Source organism: Nicotiana tabacum, chromosome 23 (assembly GCF_000715075.1).
Source record: "Nicotiana tabacum cultivar K326 chromosome 23, ASM71507v2, whole genome shotgun sequence".
Lineage (NCBI taxonomy): Eukaryota > Viridiplantae > Streptophyta > Magnoliopsida > Solanales > Solanaceae > Nicotiana > Nicotiana tabacum.
The window spans coordinates 140,597,732-140,617,041 of record NC_134102.1 but is presented as its reverse complement, the minus strand read 5'-3'; the positions used below and the strand labels follow the sequence as shown (position 1 = coordinate 140,617,041).

At 35.9% G+C, this 19,310-nt stretch overlaps 1 protein-coding gene across 2 annotated transcripts; it reads left to right on the top strand.

The window, feature by feature from the left end:
- Positions 1 to 5,885: 5,885 nt before the first annotated feature.
- LOC107830704 (F-box protein At2g26160-like) lies at positions 5,886 to 11,920 on the top strand. 2 transcript variants are annotated; one of them, XM_075246835.1, is made up of 3 exons: positions 5,886 to 6,104; positions 6,596 to 7,426; positions 7,641 to 11,920. In XM_075246835.1, exons 1-3 carry the CDS (start codon positions 6,086 to 6,088, stop codon positions 7,685 to 7,687), a joined length of 897 nt encoding a protein of 298 aa, XP_075102936.1. In that variant the 5' UTR covers positions 5,886 to 6,085; the 3' UTR covers positions 7,688 to 11,920. The 2 variants fall into 2 exon arrangements, with proteins under 2 accessions (XP_075102936.1, XP_016513825.2); XM_016658339.2 differs by having other exon boundaries at positions 6,596 to 11,920.
- The last annotated feature ends 7,390 nt before the right edge of the window (positions 11,921 to 19,310 follow it).

The window sequence follows — 19,310 nt, the reverse complement described above, 5'->3', positions numbered from 1 at the left end:
CTCCGGGTCTCTTAGCTTCCCTCTCTTCCCTCTCCCGAGTCTGCATACCTTCCAATCTCCTAGCAATTGACACCACCTGTTGATATGTGATGTCCATATCTAGCTCTCGGGCCATACTGTATCTGATACTAAGGTGAAGACCCTCAATAAATCTGCGAACCTGCTCTCGAACAGTGGCAACTAAGGCTGGTGCATGCCTAGCCAAATCACTAAATCAGACCGCATATTCTGACACGTCATAGAACCCTGACGCAACTGTTCAAACTCTGCATGCCAAGAATCTCTAAGACTCTGAGGAACATACTCCCTCAAGAACATATCTGAAAATTGAGTCCAAGTAAGTGAAGCTGCCTCAGCCGGACTATCAAACTCATATGCCCGCCACCACTGGTAGGCTGTTCCTCTAAACTGGAATGCCGTGAAAGAAACCCCATTGGAATCCACAATACCCATAGTACGAAGGATACGGTGACATTCCTCCAAAAAATCCTGAGCATCCTCTGAAGCTAAACCGCTGAAAGTAGGAGGGTGGTACTTCTTATACCTCTCGAGCCAGAGCTGTCCTCCCTCTGAAACTGTTGTCCTAATCTCAGGCCGAACTGGGACAACTGGCTGCACTGGTATAACCTCTGGGGCATGGTCAACTTGGGCCCGTGGTTCTAGAGTACGGGCGGCGGGAGTCTGTGCTCCTCCCCCGACCTGAGATGTGGCAGGAGCAAGTGGAATTAACCCTGCCTGAGCTAGAGTGCCAAATATGCTCAAAACCTGGGCAAGAGTCTCCTGAAGTGCAGGAGTAGTAACAGGCGTCTCAGGTGCCTGCTCTCCAACTGGAGCTACTGGTGGCTCTGGTGCAGCAGCTCGTGCAGGTGCTCTGGCTGCACCACGTGATCTTCCTCATCCTCTAGCTCGGCCTCTGCCCCGATCCCGGCCTCTTGCGGCTCCAACAGGGGGTGCGGGTGTCTGATCATCAGATCCAGTTGTGCGTGTCCTCACCATCTGTGAGAGAATAGAAAGACAATTGTTTAGAACTTTGAAATCAACAAAGACGCACGATAAGGAATCAAAGAAGTGAATATTTCCTAACAGTTCCATAGCCACTCGAAGATAAGTACAGACGTCTCCGTACCGATCCGCAAGACTCTACTAAACCTGCTTGTCGCTCATAACACCTATGAACCTAGTGCTTTGATACCAACTTGTCACGACCCTAAATTTCCTCCGTAGGAGGTCGTGATGGCACATAGTCTCTAAGACTAGGTAAGCCTATCAATGCGGAATAATCATAAATATCTGAAATAAATAAACTACAATTCAATTAATTACAATTTCCAAAACCTGGTAGAAATAAATCACAAGCTTCTAAAATTTATTCTCAATATTTCTATGTATCAAGGTCTAAAGAAAAATAATGAAGCAACATAAAATGATAGAAGGGGACTCCAGAGTCTGCGGACGCTGGCAGATATACCTCGAAGTCTCTGTGCGCAGGTAACTTCACTGACGTCTAGACTGGTAAGATGTACCTGGATCTGCACAAAAAGATGTGCAGAAGTATAGTATGAGTACACCACAGCGGTACCCAGTAAGTTCCAAGCCTAACCTCAGTAGAGTAGTGACGAGGTCAGGTCAGGCGCTACTGGAGAATAGATAATGACATGGAAAAATGTTTAAACAATTTAATAAGATAAAATGACTATGGAAATGAATCAAATAGTATATCACATTTAATGACACAAAATAAATATAAATAATATCTCGTGGAATCAAAACAGAATTTCCTTTCAGCTTTATGAAAATCACAACAATTAATCGAAGGCAACTATGGCCATAAATCAATATCAACAAGAGCACTACCGAGGTACCGTCTCATAGTCCCAAATCATAAATAAATTCACAATATCTCATTTCCTTATATCACCGGCGGAGCCTTCACAATTTATTTAAAGAAAATATTTTTTTTCCCGAAATAGCATCCCGCGTTTTAGCCACCCTTATCACACCGCATGACTTTTAGTAGTCACCCCTACTAGTCACGCGTATCAAACCACCCTTATCTCACCGCATACGTTTCAATACCCAGACCTTATACCACCGCATGCGTATCAATATTACAATATATCACAATTTGCACCTCAAGTGCCTAATATTTCAATTTTTCAAAAATAAATCTACAACAATATTTTTCAATAATAAAGAGCTCACGGCTCATGCCAAAATAATCCAACAATAATATTTTTCCACAATTAAGAGCTCGCGGCTCCATCACAATGAGTACCAAAAATCTTACGAAAATATTCAGGAATAAATAATTCAGGAAAATAAAATTTTAAAATCTTTAATACGTTGCTTCAATATCAAATTTAGAAATGTCAAATACTTCATATTAATAATACTTAATTTAAAGAAAATCAACCTTCAAATAATGCACAATATAAAAAAAACCAAGTTTCAATTAAACATGTAAAACAATTAGCAGGAAAAGATCAAGCAAATTTAAGGTATACAAATCAAATCAAAAATGGAGAATATAACAAGATTTAATAATTTAATTAATATGTAACAGTGATCTTCATAATTTGAACACATAATCCTTTACATTTAGTCTGTGTACACACTCGTCACTTCGTGTACACGACTTTCATCACATTACAATTAATACCAATCCTAGGAAAAATTCCCCCCCCCACAAGGTTAGATAAGTCACTTACCTCGACTTGCTCCAATTTAACCAAGTAATATGTTTTTTCCTCGATTTTTCGATTCTGATCGACTCGTATCTAGTCATAAATAAATCGATACAGACAACAAAAATTATAGAATTAATTATATAAGAAAATACTATATTTTTCAATAAAAATCCGAAATTAACTCAAAATTGGCTCAGAATCCGACGAAAGTTACGAAATATGAACGCCCATTCAACCACGAGCCTAACCATACCAAAATGACTAAATTCCAATAACTGTCCGACCCTCAAATCCTCAAATCTATCCAAGAGGGTTTTTGAATTTTTTCAACTTAAATCACTAATTAATTGTTAAAAAGAGTGATAGATTCGGGTAATCTAACAAAGATTGAGTTAAGAACACTTACCCTAACGTTTTCTCTGGAAATCTCTCAAAAATCGTCACAATCCGAGCTCCAAATCGTTAAAAATGAAAAATGGGACGAAGTACCATTTTCTGAACTTAAACATTCTGCCTAGTGGTTTCTTCTTTGCGAACGCGACCCTTGCCTCGCATTCGCGAAGCACAAAAATGTGCTGCCCAATTTTCCTCTTCGCGAACGCAACCAATGCTTCGCGAACGCGAAGCTTTGCAAACTCAAACCTTCGCGAATGCGTACCTTATCTCGTGAACGCGTAGAACAAAAGACTGGGGTTCCCAGCTGCCTCGCTCTCCTTCGCGAACGCGACGCCACTCACGCATTCGCGATGCACACACAGACCATACCTTCGCGTTCGCGTCCTCTCCTTCGCGAACGCGAAGAACAAAACCTCACACTCAGAAAACACTCTTCGCGAACGCGTCATACTCCTCGTGTTCGCGATGCTTCCATTGACCACACCTTCGCGAACGCGAGATCTTCTTCGCGAACGCGAAGAACAAACTTCTGCAACAAAAACCAGAAAATCTGCTACTTCTCTAAGTCCAAAAATGACCCGTTGAGCATCCGAAACACACCCGAGGCCCCCGGGACCTCAACCAAACATACCAATAAGTCCTAAAACACCATACGAACTTAGTCGAATCTTCAAATCATATCTAACAACACTAAAAACACGAATCACACATAGATTCAAGCCTAATGAACTTTGAAACTTTCAATTTCTATAAACAACACCGGAACCTATTAAATCAAGTCCGATTGACCTCAAATTTTGTACGCAAGTCATAAATGACATAACGGAGCTATGAAAATTTTCAGAATCGGATTTCGACCCCGATAACAAAAAGTCAACCCCTCGGTCAAACTTCCCAAAAATTTAACTTTCGGCATTTCAAGCCTAATTCCACTACGGACTTCCAAGTAAAATTCCGATCATGCTCCTAAATCCAAAATCACCATACGAAGCTGTTGGAATTATCAAAATTCTATTCCGGGGTCGTTTGTACATAATTGACATCCAGTCACTATTTGAACTTAAACTTTTAAAATTTTCATCAAAATTTCATATCTCGGGTTAGGGACCTCGGAATTTGATTCCGGGCATACGCCCATGTCCCAATTCACGATACAGACCTACCAGAACTGTCAAAATACTGATCCGAGTCTGTTTGCTCAAAATATTGACCAAAGTTAACTCAGTTGAGTTTTAAAGCTCTAATTCATATTTTAATCCATTTTCACATAAAAATTTTTCGGAAAATTTAACGGACTGCGCACGCAAGTCGAGTAATGAAAAATAGTACTTTTCGAGGTCTTAGATCATATAATTAATCATTAAATTTAAAGATGACATTTTGGGTCATCACATACGCCAGGTCCCATAATTCGATACGTACCCAACGGGACCGTTAAAATACGGATTCGGGCCCGTTTACCGAAAATATTGACCGAAATCAACTAAAATCAACTTTTAAGGCAGAAATTCTTATTTTCATTAGTTTTCAACATAAAAGATTTCCGAAAACATGCCCGGATTAGCGCACGTAAATTGAGGAGGGTAAAAATGAGATTTTAAGGCTTAAGAGCGCAGAATCGAGTTCCAAGACATAAGATGACCTTTTGGGTCATCACAATTACTTAATAGTTTAAATTAAGTAAGGTTACTTTGGTATATATAGTATTTTGCAAAGGGTATTTTTGGTAGGAAAAAAAGTTAAAACTGCTTCTGCTTCTGGGGAGAAGCTATTTTTTTCTACTTCTTTAAAACTGTTTCTACTTCTAGCTAAAAACACTTTTGTTTTTCAAAAAACGTTTGGCAAAACACCTCAAATTGAGGGAAAAAAGCACTTTTTTGAAGAAAAAAAAAATACTTTTGGCATGCTGAGAAGCTTGGCCAAACAAGCTATAAGCTTAAATTTAGGGTGTGTTTGGTATAATGGAAAATTGTGGAAAATATTTTTCAAGAAAATATTTTCTTGGAAAACAAGTAGTAATCTTATTCATTTTTCGGTGTTTGGTACACAAATTAAGGAAAATAACTTATCAAGAGTATTCATAAATAATTTAGATACAATAAACATGAAGTCATAAACTTTCGAACCAACAACCTTTCGAACCCACAAATTTCATAAACTTCCGAACATCTAAACTTTCGAAACCGCGAAATTTCGAACCCATTAACTTTATAATTTCTAAACTCGTAAACTTTCAAACACATAAGCCTCCGAACTCATAACTTTGGAACTTGTAAAATTTTGAACGTGTAAATCGAAAGATGAAAAAATTAAAACTGAAAATATATATATAAAAAAAATCCCGGGGGGAGGTACAGAAAAACCAAACACTAGAAAATTGAAATTAAAAAAAAAGTAAAAAAAAAACTTTTTTTTGAGGGGTGAGGGGCAGTGGGGTGGGGGTGGGGGGAGGGAGGAGAGGGGAGGGGGTGGGGGGATGGAAAAAAAAAAACAAATTTGAAAATTACAAAAAAAAGTAAAAGAAAAACCCTTTTTTTGTACGGGGTGGGGCAATGAGGCGTGGGGTGCAGAAAAATGAAAAAATAGAAATTTAAAATTACAAAAAAAAAAAAAATTTATTTTTTCGGGGTGTAGGGTGCGTGGTGACGGAAAAAAATATAAAATTTGAAAGAAAAAGCTTTTTGAGAGAGAGGATGGGGTGGGTAGGTATGGGATGGGATTAGGTGGGTGGGTATGAAGGTGTGGGGTGGGTGAGCAAGGGTGCCGAAGATTGGAAAAATGTTTTAAGGTTAAATAATTAATAAGTCGTGATAATTCTAAAGCCCCCAAATATTCTTACCTTCAAATACCAAATCCTCAACAAACATGTATTAACGTATCTGAATCAAAATAATCAACAAACCTAGGTATAAAAATTGAAGCAGTTGTTGGTTATCATCGGCGGTTCTAGTTGCCGAAGATTGGGAAGCTTCACCGGAATAATCGACGGCGACGAACGGGCGATGATACGAATCTGGGTTGGTAAGTTTTACTTTGTATATTTGTTTATCTCTTCTTTCCAAGGGATATAACCCGCCCATGTAAAGAGTGGAGGATTATTGATGCGATTTTTAGAAAATGCAGAAAAAGTTGGTCTGTATTATTTTTACGGGTATTTTTGTTTAAATTTTATTTTCGTGTTAAAAATAGTTAATTTGCAACACTTTTGAACTTGGGGCTATTGTTTCAATACATACTCTAAAAATGGCTAATCGTGAACTTTATCCTACACTGTACGAGTCCAAATCCAACTAGTTCCGAATTTTTTGGTCTTGTCATAAGCAAAATCCTTGTCAATATAGGAATTTACTTGCATGCCCAGTCCAATTCCTAGTTCCTAAATGAGAAAAAATTTGGGCTTGTCATTGATATTCAAAGTCCATGTCAATATAGGAATTTACTTGCACGCCTATATATATGTCCTTAGGTTCTTTTTGTCTTGCTATGGAAGTGGTTCTTTTTTCTTGCCCTAGAAATAGAGAAGCCTCACATCCTCAACACTATGGCGAACTGGGCAGAGTTGCCCATCGATCTGATTACTGATATTGCAAAGCGTGTTAAAGTGATTGAAGATTTCATTGCTTTTGGTGCCGTTTGTACCTCATGGCGAACTGCTGCTTCAAAGCAAAATTTTGATGTGCTTTCGCTCCAAGTTCCATTGCTTATGTTGGGTGCCAAAGATGACGATTATCGAGAATTTTACTCTCTTTCCAAGAAGAAAGTTTCACGCATATTTCTCCCGGAAGCTGGAGGACGAGAGTGTTTACCATCCGTGGGATGGCTTTGCACCGTGGCAAATAATACGGGGGAGATGAACTTGTTGCATCCTTTCTCTCGAATCAAAATACAGCTTCCCTCCCGAAAAGATTTACTGTCTTTTCATGGTCTCGATTATCTCGAAAGAGCACGTGAAGGAAAGCGTTGGCACTGCATAGACAAAGCTATCTTATCTGCAAATCCATCTCTTACATCAGATTATACGTTGTTGGTGCACTATTATGGAGGAGGTTCTTGTTTGGCTTTTTGGCGACCCCGAGATCTTAATTGGACGGAGATTGATGTTGTTACTGATGGTGGAGTCTACATTATGATTTTTTGTAAGGGCCAATTTTATTCTGTGAGTTACTGTGGCGAAGTATGGGCTTATGATATTGCAGGGCCTAGCATTACTCAACCAAGTGTACAGACACGCTTGCTTGCTGAGCTGGAAGATGATATGTTTAAACTGCCTTCAGTTCAGTTCTACCTAGTTGAGTTATCTGGTGCACTATTACTTGTTACTCGATATGCAATCAAGAGCATAGGTGAGGATCCAAATAGTACATTTAAGAGCTTTAAATTTAAGATCTCTGAACTAGATATAACCAAAGGTAAATTCAAGGAGGAGGATCTTAAAACCTTGGGAGATTCATCAATATTTTTGGGCCGCAATGGAGCAAGTTGCGTTGACTCTTCTAAGTTTTCAGAAATCAAACCTAATCAAATATATTTTACTGATGATTGGTTGGAATATGGTAGAAACGAGGAAGGAGGGGCTGGAAGAGATATGGGGGCTTACAATATAGAAGATGGAAAAATTGAATCATTTTATCCTGGATTGTCAGTAAGTCTTATTTGCCCACCAACTTGGGTTATGCCTTCACTAATAACGTGATTGCAACTTATTATTTGTTTTGAATTGTTATTTTTATTGTATTATCAGTTTAAAGCTAAGTTAATCTATTTATTCTCCTTCATTGTAATCTTGGCTGGTGGATTGTTGTTGTGTTTAATAGATGATCGAGGCTTATGATATTTAGTTTGCAAAGTAACAATAAAAAAGGAATATTTAGTTTGTAAATTTTAACTCTCTCATTTGATTCCCCCTACATTTATCTCCTTCGAACATGTCATTTTAGTTGTCTGTGTCTTATCTAAAGGCTGGAGGCTGAAGTAGGTTTGATCCCAGGTTCAATAGTAAACAAGTTAGTAAATTTCAGCTATTGTGGACACACATATATCCCACTTAAGAAGGACCATTGTCTACCAATATACCTGGAAAATATTTTGCTTGATAATTTCATATGCTGATGTTATGGTGCTCGAGATCAGAAGACGTTATACTTGCATTTGTTACATTGGCAAAGCTGATCAATAAGAATTACGTATATGTTAATATTTGCTTTTTATCAGTTTAGCCTTTTGTTGCATTATCGCATTTATTTGATTGACTTGGTTGCTTTGATTCTTTTATATTGAGGTACAACCAACTGAAACTTTTTGATAACTAATCTTTTTAACAACACCAAGGAGGAATTGTCTAGCGATGTTATTGGCTGGTTTTTGTACCTCAATTACACACTGGATCAATGAACTCCAGTATAGAATTTATATCATTTGCAAGTATAACTTGCGGGAAAATCGACTCATGTTCAACGAACCCTTTAAATTTACTAGTATATTATATAATTTTGGTCTCAAGTAAGGTGATGCAGCACATCTATCAACTAAGAATCCTATTTATCTTTTTTCTTCTTTTTTGTTATTTTTTCTCTCATTATTTCAATTGAAAAAGCCTAAAAGTCATACTTTACAACTTCTGGTACCTGTTTGTATTCCAAAGTAAATTCATGTAGATTAATTAAGTTATTTATACGTGAAGGAGATTCCACATTATATCTTACATAAAAAACACACAACATTTTCTAGTTCTTCTCTATCTATAACATATTGTTCTTCTTTTCCCATTTAGATTTGCAGCTGATGAAGGAAAATTTAGCAAAGTTGCTCCTTGGCAATGATATATCTGGTAGAGATAAGGGTGTCTCATCTTCACCGGATATATCAAATGTAATCACAAACCTGAATAGGTAATTTGACTTGGTGGAAAACTGGCACCACATGCAGTGTATACTTTTAGGGGTCATTGGATTGCCAGATAAGGATACTAATGTTGGAATAAAATTTGGAATTGTATTTATCCCATGTTTAGTTATAGGTATCTGTTAGGTAGTAATCACAAACCTGAATAGGTAGTTATATGACAAGCATGATGTTTTGGAATTGACCTCTTTGAGTGCTAGCTGGATAGCTTCTTTTGCACGGGAAATAGAGTTGATAAATATATTGTATATACTTTTTGATGGTCAAATGCTTTCGTACTTTTTGTGTGATGATCCGATAGGTCATCTTATGTTTTAGAACCTAATTATGTGCTTTAAAGCCTTAAAGACCTCATTTTTAGCTTCCTCAATTTGCGTGCGCAGTCCGAGTGTTTTTCCGTAAAACTTTTATGTTAAAAACTGAGAAAATATGAAATTTTGCCGTAAAATTCATTCGAGTTGACTTCGGATAACGTTTTGAGCACACGGATCCGGATTCGTATTTTGACGGTCCCGGTGGGCCCGTATCGTGATTTGGGACTTGGGCGTGTGCCTGGATCGAATTCGGAAGTTCTTTGCCCGAGTTATCGCATTTTGTTGGAATTTGAAAGTTAAAAGCTTAATGACTTTAAAATGTTTGACTTTTGTATATCGGGTCTGTATTTTGGTTTCAGAACCCGGTATAGATCCACTATTATATTTATGACTTGTCTGTCAAATTTGGTGAGAAACAGAGTTGGTTTGACGTGATTCGGACGTTTGGTTGTGAAAATAGAAGTTTCAAAGTTTTCTTGAAAATTTCATTTGATTTGGTGTTCAATTCGTAGTTCTAGGTGTTATTTTGGCGATTTGATCGTGTGAACAAGTTCGTATGATGATTTTAGACTTGTGTGCATGTTTGGTTTGGAGCCCCGAGGGCTCAGGTGAGTTTCGGATAGGCTACAGAGTGGTTTGGACTTAGAAAGCTCAACTGGTTCTGTAATTTCTGGTGACTGGTGTCTGATCTCGCTATTGCAAGATCAGTGTTCGCATTTGCGAACATTCCCCAATCCTGACAGGCTCGCATTTGCGAAGAGTACCTGGGTCAGCATGAGTTTGCATTTGCAATCAAGAGGTCGCAATTGCGGGGAGGCCAAAGTTCGTATTTGCGAAGTGGGGCTGGGGCAGGCTTGGTCGCATTTGCGATAAATTTGGTCGCAAATGCGGAAGATCAATATTCGCAATTGAGAACAAGTCATCACAATTGCAATAAAAGTAGAGATGTGAAGGTCTTTGCATTTGCGGGGGTTCGCAATTGCGAACCCCAGGTCGCAAATGCGACATCTGCAATTGATCAAAATGGGACTTAGACGGGATTTTGGTTCATTCTCTCAAATTTTCAAATCAAGAAACTCTAGAGGCGATTTTTCAAAGAACTTTTCTTCCCCAAATAATTGGCAAGTGATTCTAAACTAGTTTCTTTCAATCTTTCACTACATTTTCTAAGATTTCAACCAAAAATCTTGTATTTTCATGGTGAAAATTGGGGAGTTTTGGGTAGAATTAGGAATTTTTGTGAAATTTGGATTCAGACCTCAAATTGAAGTCGGATTCCAAAACAAATTATATAACCAGGCTCGTGAGTGAATATGTGTTCATATTATGTGACTTTTACCCGATTCCGAGACGTGGGCCCAAATCGACTTTTTGGGGCGATTTTCTAATTTCTTGCTTTTAGCTTTGATTTCATTAACTAGATTAATTTCTTTTAGTTGTATTTATGGTACGTAATTGATTTTGGCTAGCTTTGGGCCATTCAGAGTCGGATATTCGTGGAAAAGGCATTGTTATCGATTGATTGAGCTTGGTTCGAGGTAAATGGCTTGCCTAACCTTGTGTGGGAGAAAATCCCCTTAGGATTTGGTACTGCTGTGATACGTGAGCGTCATGTACGTGAGGTGACGAGTATATACACAAGCTATTTGTTATAAAACCTGATACTGAGTAGCAACCTATTTTTCGTTTAATTTGAGTTAAACCATTTAAATGAGTATTAGTCCGTTTTCATTCTTAATTGAGCTATTTCACTATGTGTAGTTATCATGTTTAGTTTACTATCGCATGTCTACGTGCTTTAACTGCTTATTTGAACTCTGTGAAGTATGCCTAGTTGATTTCCTACTTTTCCTTGTTCCTTCTCAGTATAACTGTAGAAATTTTGTTGTTACTGTTGTATTTATCAGTTTGAGTTGTGTGTTTACTTTTAAGACTACGAGGCGGTACCTCGGGAGCTCTCCCTGCATATTTTCTTTTGAGACTACGAGGCGGTACTTCGGGACTCCCTGCACATTTACTTTTGAGACTACGAGGCGGTACCTTGGGAGATTTCCTTGCTTATTTACTTTGGGACTACGAGACGGTATCTCTGGAGATCTCCTATTGTTTACCCGTGTGTTGTATTGTTGCTTTGTTGTGTTTCCTTTTGCTAAATTCTAGTATCTTATTATACTATATATTCTCCTGCCTTATTTATTATTTACCAGTGGGCCTGACCTGACCTCGTCACTACTCGACCGAGGTTAGGCTTGGCACTTACCGGGTACCGTTGTAGTTTACGCTACTCTTCTGCACATGTTTTGTGTGCAGATCCAGGTACTTCTTATTAGCCCCGCAATTAGCTGAGAGTGCTTGTTGTACGGAGACTTCAAGGTACACCTGTCGCATCCGCAGACCTCGGAGTCCCCTTCTATTCTCTCTTGTATCATTTACCTTCTGTACTTCTTTTATTAGACTCTAGTATATAGAGATACTAGTTTCCTTCTGTAGCTTGTGACTTATGATGTTCCGGGTTTTGGGAATACTGTGTATTATTGGAGTGATGGTTATTGTACATGCCAAGCGGCATTGTTACCAGTTATTTAGTTATATGTTGAAGTTAGTTGTTAAGTTTTACTTTCATTTTGTTATTTCCACATTTTGTTAGGCTTACCTAGTCGTAGAGACTAGGTGTCGTCACGACGTCTTACGGAGGGAGAATTGGGTCGTGACATTTTGAGATCTTAGATCCATATGTCCTACTAATGAAATTTGTGGTTTGAACATGCAATTTAGGTTAATTTTCTTCCAACTGCATGCATATATCGTTTAGTAGTAAACTTGAAATGTGGAGAATTAGATAAATGGATATTTCAGAGCACTTTATATGAAAAATTTGAGATAGATACTAGAGCAAATATAATTATTAATATAATGTATAGGTTGGCATTGTTGGTTTCAAACTCGGATAAAGTTGGAGGGTTTTGGTCAGATTGACGGCCAGTGTAAGATTGTTCTAATTATGATGAGTTCTCTAAATATTGAAAATAGAGCAGAATGATACAGATAACTGGATTGGCTTTGAGGTGTATTTATGATGAATGTATAAGCGGGAGCCTTAGCTAATTTTTCTACGCTTATGTATGTGCGAGAGGTGAGAAAGCTAACGCTATATTCCATTTGGTCTAATCTTATAGTGATTTGTGAGTTCTTTCTTCACAGATTTAATGGGTGAGTCAATATCCTTGCATCTTTTAGAGTTTCCTCGCTAGACCTATTGGCTAATGTATTTTGAGAAGAAAAACATGGCATTAGTAGTTTTGCTGCATAATGGCTATTCACACACAAATTTGAGTAATGAACTGAACTTTGAAGCCATTGAGACTGTTAAAGGGCTTCCTTAAAAGAGTTTTAGAGGGGAAATTTGCTCAAATGTTCGATACACTAGTACTTATTTATAGCATTCTTTGTTCCTTTGTAACGTCAAGAAGCAGATGCCCGTGCTTTTTAGTGCCACATAGCAAGACTCAAAATGGAACCTAAGATGGTCTGTTACATTTGGAATGGTATACTTGTGCTTGTAGTTGTTAAAGGTAATCACAGCATGCTTTGGAAGTGAGGTGCAAAGGACTCCAAACAAGAAACAGCTGATTCTTTGAATCTAACGTTAAAAAAATGAAAAAGAAAAGGGAGACAGAGATAATTGTTATGAAAATATTATATTGTGGATGTCCATTCATTACTCCACTATAGATAATCTTCCTGAAGAAGATTATCCATTTAGTACTCTGTTGAAGTTTATCTACAAGCAGCTGATGCAGGCAGGTTGCAAGCAACTCAATGAAATGATTTGCAGCAGCTTCTTATTAAACATGCAGGTTGCAAGCAGCTCATGCAGACAACTTACAAGCAGCTAAAGAAAAGCCTTGCAGATGCTTCCTGAAAAGCCTCGCAGCTGCTTCCTTTCTTCTATAAATAGAGAAGTTTTCAGTTCATTATGAACATAACTTTGAAAGTTGAATAAAATATCAATCTCCCTCTATACTTGTCTTCAGTTTATTTCTTTTATAGTCTTTATTTTATAACACGTTATCAGCACGAGACTCCGCCATTTTGAGCATTTACTTCGAATTTAATTTCTATTTCAGTGTTTATTTCCGATGTAAGGCGACACTCTTATGTCCGTGGTCAGATCTTGTTCATTCTGAGCATCATAAGGCAGATTATATCCTTGAGTGTTCATCTCCGATGTAAGACGATACTCTTATGTCCGTGGTCAGATCTTGTTCATTCTGAGCATCATAAGGCAGATTATATCCTTGAGGTGGTAAGTTTTTTTTCTTGGCAGTAGTGATGTAGATATCACTTACATATGGAGTGGCCAAATTTGCGTAGTTTAATTTGAGCCTTTTGCTTATATTTTAATATCTTTATCATCGCTTGCTTGGTTATATGTTACGTATATAGTACCTATTTTGGTATTTGTTTTCATCCTTATTATCTTAATAAAGGATTACAAAGTGGATAACATTGTTAGATCTACTTAAACTCCAGCAGAGTTTGCAAGAAATATACAACCACCAGAAGTTGTTATATTTCGTATATCTCATTGTAACTAAATTTTGTTAACCACCAGAAGTGGTATATGCTTATGACCAACAGAAGTGATAATTTAGGCTTTCTATGGTTGCAATTAAAGATAAACTAGAGAAATATTCTTTATATTACATGCACGCCTCGATTTGCTCCTGAAGTAGTAAATATTTTAAAAGAGGTTGAAGCATCACAATTTGATGTGATTAATGCGCGTTCAGATAATTATGTTCGATTTCCTGAAAGATGAGATTTTTTGATAAATATTAATCTATTCCTTGAAGTGAATGTGATAATATTAATAAAGCCGTAAATATGAGCGCGCTATTGATGTAAATATATTACGATTCACCTCCAGAAGAGGTAATATGATTGAGAGAATATATACTCAATTTTCTGTATTTTAATTTGCTCCTGAAGAAGTAACACAATTGAAATTTTCTCCCGAAGCAGGAAAATATTATGAAATTGTGTCTTTCTGTGCGTAAATAAAATAATGAGCTATTCAAAGTTATTTTTGAAGCACATTTTCATTCCCTGGAGTGAATGAAGAAATACCACAATTCACCTCCGGAAGAGCTAGAATAATAGAGGATATAAATATTATTTTTGTAGTATAAAGATCATTGCCACACGTACTTGTTGTACAAAAAAAAATATCTTGGAAAATTTTATTAAGTATCATTCTAGGGCGAAAGCATTCTTGTAGAATGCTTTCTACTACAACCACATTAATATATTATGGTTAGTTATTGAGTTCCCCGAATGAAATAACAACTCGTGTATCCTTCCTTAAAATATGCAATGACTATGTGGTTGCCGTATTGATACAAAATATTCAGATGTTAATGATATTTCTCCTTGAAGGAGATATTTGTCACAAAGTTAGTGGTAGAAATATTAAAATTCTTAATTTTCGTTATTTATAAATTTAGGATTAGCTTTATATTGTTCATTTGATTATGATTTTCTCTCATGACACCAGAAGTGTCTGAGCAATATTTGGTAGTACAACAAAGCTCCTGAAGAGCTAACTGTTTGTCTAGAAGTCACATGACACAAGTAGTGTCTGAATAATATTTGATTGTGAACAATAAATGGAAGGCTCCCGAAGAGCTTATTTGTCATTATTGTGGTCAAAACATATGTTATGATAAACCGAAATTTACTAATACACATGACTATCATACTGAGGCTACAAATGATTGAAAGATTGAAAATCTTCATGTTTCCACAATCATATGGGGTAGATATGTATGTGAGAAGATACCTACCTTATTCTTTAAATTTGTACTACATCATGTATCACAATATACCATAAGCTTACTAATGCAAAAGCAGTCACAGTAAATCAAAAATTTACTGATACAAAAGTAGCCACAGTAAATCAGAAGTTTACTAATGCAAAAATTTATGCCATAGTAAACCAGAAGTTTACTTAAAGATAGCACATGCCATGATAAACTTGAAGTTTTTATTTTCCATTTTTAAATGAGCTATTTGAGAATTCAGATAAGCATATATTGAAGAACTAGAAGATTCTTCAAGAATTCTCTTGTGTTGCTTGTTCTCATAATAACTTGATTATACCAACTAAAGTTAGGACTAAAATCTCCGAATTCTGGAATATATAAAAGGTGAATATGGGCTCATTCACCTATCATATGAACCACTTATAGATGCATATATAAGATGGTTACATGTATATTTATTGTCAACCTGCAGTTTGGCATTTGAAATTGTCTTTCTCAATTAAGAGCATAATTTTCAAATTATGAAATCAAGATAGTTCATCTTGATGATGTTGGTTTATATCCAAGTTAGTTTAGCATTGAATACCTCCTATTAATGGCTAAACTATTGCTTATGAGAACAAAGCCTCATGTATTGGTCTAAGATTTTTTAAATTGCATACAGCAGCACTTGTATGCATCAGACCAACAAAATATGATAAGTCCTCCCCTCACAATTGATTTAGGATCAAAAATCAAATATTTTTACTATCTAATAACTTTTGATGTATGGTATATGATTAATTTATCTACCACAATGCACAAAGATATGTTTCCCTAAGAAGATTGGGGATATGAGTTAGTTTTTCTAACATTTGGAGGATTGAATAAAACAGCTGGAAAGTATGCTATATGTATCGAATTATCATTAATATGATCCTCGCTTAGAAGATAATTCAAGTCAAATGATAGAAGCATTTGTTTATTTTTTTTATAGTCTTTATTTTATAACAACAACAACAACAATAATAATAATAATAATAATAATAATAATAATAGTAGGGTCTTTTGCTATCTAATTAGCGTCCTGTTTAGTGTTTACTTCTCCTCTTTTATTTCTTCTGCTTCTCGACTTCTCTTTTACTTCTTTCCTGTACTCTCTTGCAGTAGAGCAATTTTAAAGTTTTTTTTTTCTTTTTTTAAACCCCTCCCAAATTAGGAGGATCTATACTGTTTTTACACTTTCTCTCAAGCGTGACTCGAACCCAGGACCTAACGGTCATGGGCGAAAGTGTTTTTACCAACTGAGCAAGCCTCACTTGTCAGCAATTTTAAAGTTGAATTTATCTTTCTGACCGTATGTTCAATTTACAGATTAATAGTTTTTCATTAGTGTTGAGATTACTGCTGTTATAATTGTATAATGGATGCTAAATTTAAAATGTGCCCCAATCAATACATGTTAGATAAATTTTGTATTATCTTTAAATTGCAAAGGTTCATACTGCACATGTGGCATATCCTGATCCTAGTGGTATTCTGCTAGGAAAAAAAATAGTTTCAATAATTACAATAGAAAATGACATTTTGGGAAATATAACAATGTTTTGTTACAAAAAATTCTAAAAAAGGAATACAAACGTAATATCTCAAACCACGAGGGAGGTTTAGTGCTATAAGGGTAAACACGGTTTGAATTTTTCCCTAATTATATAAAAGATTTCCCAGTACGATGGATGGTCCAGTAACAAAGTCCTGACCCAAGGATTAAGATCCGTTGCGTGCATAAGTCCATTAAAGGTTTTGTCGATAGGCTTGGTTTAAGAGATGAATAATTAACTCAAATAGCCGCTCATCTAATTTCTTAAACTATTAATAGTCAGTGGATGTATAATGTATATACAATTTATGTATAATATATGCATAACTATATATAATCTATGTATATCGGCTAGAAAAATAAAACATTAAATCTGACGGGCTATTTGTGTAACAACCCCTTAAGAGATTTTTCCCTGTAATAAATACTATAATACAAACTTATTTATCCGCTTTAATTAAAGTTTTCTATTTACCAGAGCTAACTGATTTTTCTTTAAGAATTTGTATATATTCCCCCTTAAAAGGCTCTCAAACCATAATTTAGTGAAGACTTTTTTCCTTTTTTCTCTCTTCTCTCCCTAATCTTCTGCCACCTCCCTCCTATACATTGTATTTTGCCTAATAACTACTCCCTCTGTATTTAGATGGGGTAGTTTGGCTCGGCACGGAATTTAAGAAAACAAAGAAGATTTTTTAAACTTGTGATCTAAAAAGCTTAAGGGTAAAAACATTATGGGGCCATGACATTTGTGTGGTTATAAATATTTTTCATTAAGGGTAAAGTGAGTAAAATGAAGTGTTTAAGGTTGAATTATGTCCAAATTTAAAAATGTATCATTTATGTTGAAACAGACTAAAAAGAAAAGTACCTCATCTAATTTAAAACGGAGGGAGTAAACTTACCAACCAAAAGCAACAATACCTCATTCCACCTGTCATATTGATTTATTATTTGATTAGTGTACCGATCAAAAATACACTAAGCAAACTAGCATAATCACAAAAAACTGATACTTACATGCAAGTGCCACTAGAAAAAGAGAATATTTTGCCACACGATGTTACTCTGTTAATCAACAGCAGAATCTCTAGTAGTATAGCATAAATGTGCTGGTCTGGAGAAAGATTCAACAGAATTAATGAAATTTGGGCTTTAGACCTCCAAATCTAAACAAATTACAGCACAACTATAATTCGCAAAAGCAGTTTAAGGTCTCCACATAATGAAGTTAAATGAAAAACAACATGAATTGGGTGCAAGCAATCATAACATCCAAAGCATTCTAATGCCATGAGCATCATTCACTACTAGAAATTCGGTAAAAATCGACCAAAAAAACCGACCAACGTTGGTCGTTAATGGCCAAAAACCGACCAAAATGCGATCATTTACGTGTGGGCGGTATTTTTGCGGTCGGAAAGGCATACCGATCAAAGTTGGTCGGAAATTACCGACCAACTTTGGTCGGTCAATTAAATTCAAAAAAAAAAATATTGCAAAAAAAACCGACCAAAGTTGGTCGGTATTTTAATTATGTAATAAAAAGATTCACCATCTGGGAATCGAACCGGAGTCTGTACTGTGGCAAGATACTATTCTACCACTACACAATTGGTACATTTTATTTTAAGACTGTCTTTTAATTAATTGTATTTTCGCACGAAAATAACCGACCAAAGTTGGTCGTTTTTTTAAATGACCGGCCGAATTAACCGATCAATTTTGGTCGATTTTTTTAATATTAATTTTTATTTATTTTAATTAAAAAACCGACCAAAGTTGGTCGATTTCTTGAAACATAAATTTCGCGGGACTCAAAAATAGTTTCCCGCATTTTTGCGCCAAAGAAAACCGACCAAAGTTGGTCGGTTTCATTAAAAAAAAATATAAAAAAAATATTTTGAAAAACCGACCAAAGTTGGTCGGTCGACCTTGGTCGGGTTTTGCCGAATTTCTAGTAGTGATTGACATAACTTTCCTGGATCGCCTCAGAACCACGTCCCGGTTCATCATTTTTCTCTTTCTCGCTACTTCCGACTATGAGTTGCTATTATTGTCGTACAAATTTGATACAAATTTAATACAGTATACAATTTAGTTATAACTTTCATACAACATTCATACTAAATTTTCTTTCTTCCCCATAAAGGAAATATGGTAATGAGGTGGTATACCATATGTATATTTTTTAGAACTCCTTCTAATGACTTATACACTTTGTTATCATTTTTAATCGGATAATCCGTGATTTTTGATAAAGCAGCATTTATATATAGATATAGGAAAATCTGTTTGGGAAGTAAGAAATCCCTTTGATATCTCTTCATCTGCAAATAATTGTCGATGTGAAAATACAAAGCCAAGGTACTGATCTTTGAATAGGAAGAGTGGATCTGCAGGATCCCAAATGAATTTGCTTATTCGAAAAATGCCTTGTTCTTTGGAAGATCTATCTTGTGTCTGAAATAAAACTACAACATAATACAACTGAAATACAACTGTCATACAATATGTTCTTAATTAATATTATTTTGATATATATATATATATATATATAAGAAAGTATTTATAACTTAAATATTGATTTCATACAACGATTCATATA